Source organism: Bidens hawaiensis, unplaced genomic scaffold, assembly GCF_021521415.1.
Source record: "Bidens hawaiensis isolate Kalapana, Puna unplaced genomic scaffold, B.hawaiensis_p1.1 tig00001412_1, whole genome shotgun sequence".
In the NCBI taxonomy this organism is placed as follows: Eukaryota; Viridiplantae; Streptophyta; class Magnoliopsida; order Asterales; family Asteraceae; genus Bidens; species Bidens hawaiensis.
The window spans coordinates 3,195,271-3,203,482 of NW_027491079.1; the positions used below are offsets into that span (position 1 = coordinate 3,195,271).

The 8,212-nt window shown below is 32.2% G+C and overlaps 1 protein-coding gene across 1 annotated transcript; it reads left to right on the top strand.

Annotated features, from left to right (window-relative positions):
- The first annotated feature begins 3,240 nt into the window (after positions 1 to 3,240).
- Positions 3,241 to 5,702, top strand: LOC143575308 (uncharacterized). The gene is made up of 5 exons (XM_077059718.1): positions 3,241 to 3,380; positions 4,278 to 4,541; positions 4,614 to 4,787; positions 4,923 to 5,147; positions 5,244 to 5,702. Exons 1-5 carry the CDS (start codon positions 3,261 to 3,263, stop codon positions 5,700 to 5,702), a joined length of 1,242 nt encoding a protein of 413 aa, XP_076915833.1. The 5' UTR covers positions 3,241 to 3,260.
- Positions 5,703 to 8,212: the final 2,510 nt, after the last annotated feature.

Here is an 8,212-nt window from a genome sequence, read left to right on the forward strand (position 1 = left end):
TAAATCAATTTGATTTTGTCTTTCTTCAAGAAACGTAAACCCTAAATATATATATTTGTTTGTTGTTTTCTTCAGTGATTGATGTGATTGCATTAGATTCTTGTGATGATTTTTTTTTTTGGTATTTCGTTTAAAAAGTTCTTAATCATCCTTGTTATGTGAAACCTCCAACCTTAATTTTAGTAGATTTTGTCAATTATAATTGTACAATAAACTATCAGCCAACTATGTTCGGTCAGTGTTGTAATGTATATATGATTTCATACTTTTTTCAAAATATATTTAATAGATCCGAATTTACTTTCAAACTTTTATTATATATAAAACCTTGATGATAAAGTTTTATTTGCAACAAAATGGCGCAAAAAAGAGTTATGATGATCACATTTCTCTCCCTGTTAATTTCTTACTTCGAAAAGTTAGGCATTTTTCATATTTTTATACATACCTTGCATCTTTTTTTTTTCTTTTATATAAAAAAATGTAATCTTTTAGGTGACTAATTTAATGGCAGCGCATGTAGAATGAGAATTTGCAAGAATCAAGGGAGCGGGTAGCGATGGGTTACTATCATCTGGCTCTATAGCATTGTGTAAAGCTTTTCATCCCTACCTTATGAAATTCACCATTCATTATATCCTTAGTAGGAAAGCATGGAATAACTTGCTTGAAAACATGATGAATTTCATAATTTTTATAAAAGTTATCTAAAACTCGTGCTCCCTTGATCATTTAATTGAGTTTTTTATGTTGGAAACTCTATCTCATAAGATAAAGGTAAGATTTGTCTATATCTCACGTTCCCATTTCCCAGATACTGCTAATAGCAAATTTTGAAGCTTTTTTTGTTGGAAATTAATGAGAATTTTTTGGTGATTCATATTTCAAGTGTTTGGATAAACATGTCGGTGTTGCAAAGATAACCGAAAGGGGCTGTGGGATTTGATTGATTGGGTGAGTCTACAGTGTATTCATAGAATTGTTCCTTGGATATTTCCTATAAGTTGGGGGCGATTACGTCTTTCTTGCTGGACTTAAGTAGGTTTTGGTTTATTAGAGGAATTTAAATCAATAAGTTGGAAGAAAATGTATTATGTGAACAACAATTGCTGGACTCAAGCAATTATTTATATTATTAGTTTTATTTTCACTTTATTATGAGTCCGTGTAATACACGGGTTCTAACCTAGTACTTTAATAAAGAGAACCATTAAATACATTAAAAGCTATGACTAAAATCAACCAAAAATTATTACTTATAACTAATATTACAATAACTAAGATAATAACCTGTGTTACACACGAGTGGAAAACATATCAAGAAACAATATAAAATGTAAAAAAAGACATATTCAATCAACACAAATATTTGACATAAGTTTTTTATCAACATATATTACAAAAGTTGTTAAACTATGTCTATAACATAAAAAGAAAATACTTTATAAATAAATAATTCAGTCAATAATAAATAATATAACATAAATGAATCATTATACCTGAAAAAAACAACCACATTATTAACAGATTTTGTAATATTATTTGAAAACTAAGCTTATAAATACATACCAGGTTTAAACTTATATTTTCATCCGTGTAGAGTTTTCGTTCAAAAACCTTTTGAAACAAAAAATGTCAGTTATAGATGAGGTGTAGAATCTGGTTACAAATGATGGGGAGCATTATGATTTTTAAACGAAGCATGTGTCTTTTAAAGAAGAAATGATGAACAATTTAAACCTAGTAAATTTAATAAGTTTTTTAATTCTAACAATAATTAGAATAATTAATATCATAATTACATTAATAAGTTACAAACATATAAAAGTGAATATCATTGATTAAAATTTTTATTGTGAATATGTGGAAAATAGATTTATGAAAGACTGATGACATGGAAGCCTGTGTAAACAACCTAGGTGAATGACATGTGGACAAAATTATGTTGATTTAATATATTAGTTAGATAAGAATAATAAAATTACACATAAAGACCATAAATGTAACTTTATTGTTATTATAATCTTACTAATATATTAAAGCAAAACAATGTGGACACATGGCATCTTTTTAAAGTGTCCACATAGTATGACACATAAGTTATTTCTAAAATTAAACCCTATTTAAATCTATTAAATTAATTTGCTATATTTATTATATTATTTAAAATTTCTAAATTAAATTTTCATTAACTCTCATTTAATGTGATTTCCCGTTTAATGTTTATTTATTTATTACGTCTTTTAAACTAATTTTTTAAATACTTTATTTCAAAATATTATTATTATAAAAATTCTTTTGATTTGCGTAAGACAACTAACATATGCCTAAACTATTAAAAGTCTATTTTCAAGCGTGTGTACATCTAAATACCTAAAATTTGCCTTATATGAAAATTTAGTTAAACTTAGCTTGACTCTTGATTTATTTTACCATTTTAAAACTTTAAAGTTATCCTTTCGTACCATTGAATATAATTAATATGGGAAAACCACATATGTTATGTACAATGAGATATTTAAAGGTTTTATAAACAATTTTTGTATTTAATATTTTTTCAAATTTATATATAATGTAATATTTAATTTCATATATTAGAAATTGTTATACATTCATAAATTATACCATGTATATAAACATTTTTAAATTGATGCTATATTTTTTATTCAACTCGTGTATTGCACGGGTTATTAACCTAGTATAACATATAAAAAAAACATTTAATAAAAAACAAGACACAAGAATTTATTTGTCGGGTGAATAAACAAGAAATATGTGTTGACAATTAAAGCATGAGGCTCCGTATCACCCCCGTTGCTGCTTTTCAGTCTCACTGTCGTCAGTTTTATTATTTAAACCTCCAACTCCCAACACCAACAAACAACAAAACACCTTCTTCATATAAATCAAATCTACTTAATTAATTAATAATTACTTTCATTTCAAATCCATGTTCTTTCCTTCTTCCGAGGTTTCAAATAAACACCCCAAAACACACACACAAGTTCTTAATAATAAAAATGTCATTGTCAACAAGAAGTAGAAGAGTTAAATGGCACACTGTCATACCACCTAGTCCCAGAATAATAAACTTGTCAAGAAGGCATAGTAATATTATTGTTAATAATAATAATAATAATAATAATACTCACCGGAGGAGAATTAATAATAATAATGATAAGGTGGTGGTGTTGAGGAGAGAGAGGGTGGCGGAGGACGGTGGTGGTGGTGGTGAGGAGAGGTGGAAGTTTCAGGCGGAGATGTTAAGAGCAGAATGTAAGTATTTGAGGATGGAAAGGAAGCTTGCAATGAAGAAATTGGAGGAGAATAGAGTGAGGATTGAAAGGACGCTTAAATCTATTTTGCAAAATCTTGCTTTGGTAAGTTGTTTTGTTTTGTTTTCTTTTTTTTCAAATTATGTGAATAGTTTTTTCATTTGAAAATAGTTAAGTTTTGAATTTCATGATTTGTTGTTTCTTGTTTGATGATGGTGGTGCACACAATTTGAACTTGGAGAGAATGTATTAGTTAAGTTTATTGTTAATTTTTTTTTCTAGTAAGTTTATCGTTAAAATCAAAACGATTACAATAAAGTGGCAGACAAACGGGCAACAAGCTGCGCCGCAACCCCTTTTTGAATAGCAAAACCAATTCTACTAAAAACAAATTTGTTATTATTATTATTATTATCTAATTTGATGGTAATTTTATACACAGTGATTTGAAAGTAATTAAATTCCAAAATTTCAAGATTTATTATTTCTTGTTTGATGATGGTTTTGAACTTGGAGAGAATATATTAGCTAAGTTTATTGTAGTAGTGTTATTATTATTATTATTTGAAAATAATTATATTAAAAAATTTCAAGAGTAATTATTTCTTGTTTGATATGGATTTATACACAATTTGAACTTGGAGAGAAAATATTAGGAATTTTTTTTGTTTTATTATTATTATATTATTATAGTCATAAGATATATGCTATTGTTTGACTAGCTTGTAACATTTTCATTGTGGTCCTATAATGTATAAACCGTTAGATTAATAGTACACAATATCTTACTAGCTTTTTATTTGTAAAATATGATGTGTTATTGATCAACTATTTATAGAAAAACAATGAAGATATCACAAAAGAAAACTAATCGAATCGTATTTTCTAGCTATGATAATAATATATCAGTAAACCGCTTTGATAGAAAGTACAAGTAGGTAATGCAAAGAGATATGTGACACATACTTTTGTATTTGATTATTAATGTTCGTCATTTTACAGGGAAGAAAGAAGCTTTTTGAAGGGAAGAACATTGAAATGGTGTTGGATGAAGAAATGAAAGAATTATCAGACAAATTAGAGGAGTTGCAGAGTAGCTATAACGGAAGCCAAGATCACGAGCTCCGAAAATGTAAAAATTTCGATAAAAAAGCGTTATGTTTACAAAGAAGATTAGACAAGCTTGGAGGTTTAATAGATGATGAATCCAACAATGACAAAAGTGACATTATTTTGACTTGCAAAAGTCAAACTGAGCCCACTGATGTAAGCCATTAGATTAATGACAATGTTATAATGTTATTTGATTAGTATAACTTATAAGATTTAAATTTGCAGATGGAAATGCTTGAAAGAAAAATGGAGGGGTTATCGAAGGGGATGCTAGATCGGATGGAGAAGGAGTATGGATCGATCATAAACGGTTCGGCTGCTAGCTCAGCTTCTACATCACAACGAATCGATTTTCCTGACCAGTTGTCTTTCTCTAACAGATTCTCTAATCAATTGAAGGTATGATAATAATAATAATAATAATAATAATAATAATAATAATAATAATAATAATAATAATAATAATATAATAAGCAATAGTTTTTTGATTTAGTTATGTGTAAGTTAATGTTAAAGAACTTGTGTTTGAGACAGGAACCATTGGTGTCACAAGAAACCAATAACAGATGCTCGGGTCGGTGCAAGATGTTAGTGAGACGAATCGTGGAGCAAGTGAGAGTGGAAACCGAGCAATGGTCACAAATGCAGGATATGCTTGGACAACTTAGACTTGAAATGGAAGAGCTTCAAACTTCAAAGGACTTTTGGGAGACTCAAGCTCTTGCTTCCAATCAAGAAATCCGAACCCTCGAGTCCAGTGTAAGCTCGTGTTTATGTTTGAACTTTGAACACGCGTATGCTTATGTTGAACACATGTGTTTTCTAAGCCAACTTGCTTCATTTTTGCTGTTAAAGGTTGGAGAATGGAAAGAGAAGGCCATCACGTATGAAACAAAGGAGAATAACCTTCAAACTGAGGTTAGTTTGGTAAAGGGCGAGCTTGAAAAGTTGAAGAAAGAACAAGTGAAGGAAGTCGGGTCAACGCCCAAAAAGGCGATTGTTTCTTTAAGCAAACAACTCGAGCGAGAGAGTAAGAACCGACATGAGAAGGTTGAGCAAAGTAAGAAAGACTCGCATCCGTTGTCACTCGGGAAGCAACTTGCAAGGGAGAAAAGGATATTGATTTCAAGACTGAAGGAGAACCGACCGAATACTAGTGAGATGTCGAGTGACGGGAGGCGAAAAGGGTGTAAGTTGGTGAGACCTCCATTTAAAGATATTGGGAACTCATCATCAGGAAATGGTCTCATAAAGCAGAACAGTAATGCAGTTTTCCCATTGCATTGCCCTGAGCCTGCAAGAATGGAGGATTAGGTTATGAAAACTGAAATGTGTCTTGTTTATGGTGTATAACTTTTAAATTTTAGCTTAATAATGCACTTGTTTGCACTTGGCAATGCCCTGAAAGCTCATGAAACTTTGATTATTCATGTTTTTTTAATGCAAATGTTAGTATAGTGAATGGAGTTTCTGTGAGGGCGTTTTGCGCCATGTGGCGTCACGTAAGTACGTCATCGTAGGGGCGTTTTACATAAAATGGTGTAGTGGATGGAGCCTCTTCCAATCATTACCTTATTATTATTTTTTATTTTTTCATTAAAATTAAGACTAAAGCCAACCCACCAATCATTGACCAGCTTCTTCCTTCCATCCCGTTTACACCCAAGGCTCCAGGGGCCGGTGTTCCCCGTCGCTTTGGGGGCATTTTAGGTGGACATGACGCCCACTAACATGGTCTTAATGGTGGGTCTTTGAAGCACTCTTTAAAATAGGACTATCAATGTAAAGTAGAATAAGGTTTAAACAAGCTGAGTTGTTATTTATACAAGTTTAGGATAGAGAATGTTTCGATTTCAAGAGGTTTAGGATCAAGAGGGTAACGGTCTAGACAAGTTAGCTAGGTTCGATTCCAACCCCTATGAGCTAGTGTTCTTAGGTTATTTCTTATTATTAAAATGGTGTAGTTAATTAAAAGAAAGTTAAATCAGTTGACATAGAGTTTAATGTACCCGAAATGACTTTTATCTGTTCGTATCATATTCAGTGTGTAATTTGGTTTTTGGGTTTCGACTTTTTACATGAGTTTTACACACCGCTAAATCTTAATTGACCCTAGTTTATTTATTTATATTTATTGAACGGAAATTTGGATCAGTAACGGACCACCAGCCACCTGATTATCTCCATTCCTCTAGACTCTAGTATGGAACCTTCGGATATTAGGCTAGCCCTAGTTTAGGTATGTTGATTTAGGCTCAAATCCAAAAGTTGTGTTTCGTAAATAAGTAAATGGGCTTCTCTCTACAATTACTATAAAACAAAAACCATGGTCCACCGTCCAAGCCCAAAATGTGCATGTTTGTGTATAAAAGTTTAGCATCTGCTCGCTCTTTTGAAACTTTGTTTATAACTAAAGTACAGACACAATAGCCAAGTTTTTAAATATCATATCAAAGTCACTTAGAAGTTTTTTTTTTTTATTCTACAAAAGGGTCTCAGCTTAGTTGATGTTCCAATGATCCAATCTAATATAATTCTTTTTATTAATTTTATCTTTTGTAAAATTAAATTAGTTAAATGAAATATATATGAATATTAGTTTTTAGTTATTAATTGTCTTATAATTATATATATATCAAAAACCATCTTTTGCCTCTCTCACTAAATATACTACTTTCGTTCTTAGCCACCATCCTCCTTGCTTTTGTTATTATCTCTCTCTCCCCATGGCCTGGTTCTTTTTTACCATTGCCGAGTTCCATATTTTGGAACCCTAGGCGGTGGTTTGCCGGTCAGAGAGGATCGCAGTCGTTGCCGGGTAAACACGGCGATGGAACGGTGGTTGTGGGTGGTGGCGAGTAGTCGACGGTGGTGATGTGGTGGTCAGTCGGAACCCTTGGTGGCGGCAGAGGAGGTGTGTCACCGTGGGTGGGTTCCTCTTTGTGGTATAAATCCTCCTTAAACACGTCGTCTTCCGGGGTCCGTTCCGGAGGCAACAATACCAACTTTGAAATCCATCGATTTTACACCCGACTTGGTTTCGGTTTGCTTGCTGAGGGCAATGATGATTTTGTGTCTGAGTGAATGAGCGTTAGACGGATCTAGATCTTGTGATGACATCATGTGATTCGTTGATGTTACGTTATGTGTGTTAACTGTGTGTGTTGAGAATGAAATTGGGCAGAGCAACGATGCTAGAGAGTGAATAATCAAGAACTGTTACATTAGAGTAGATTACAGGGGTATAACTAGGGAGATGACCTCATTCGTTAAATTGTAAATACGTTATACGAGCCAAGATCTAGTCGCAAATTGATACGTTAGAATCGTGTTCATACATTAATGGAGATCGATACATAAAGCCTGGAGAGAATCCGGCATGGTAACGGTACAATACATAAATATGGCATAGATCTCTATGCAATTCTACTATGGAAGGCCTATTTATAGGTAGGTCTCATTCGTTACACTGTAGTAACGAATGAGTCTTCTCATTCGTTAACATTCCTAACGAATAAATCTTTTCATAGCCCCATTCGCTAAACACCCTTAGCGAATGGGTATACTTTAACGAATTAGCCTCCATTCGTTACACTGTAGTAACGAATGGGCTCCTAACTTAACGAATATGTCTAGTCTTCAACGAATTAGGCCTCATTATGCTTAGCGAATGAGTCTTTATACATTATTATAAAGACTAAACTACCCCTATCCTTATTCGAACAGCTGCGGACACCAAATCCGTGCACTTACACTGAGCCTACGATTATTAACGTTTATTGTTGCCGAGTTTCAATTCAAAACCCTTGGTAGTGGAAGCGTCG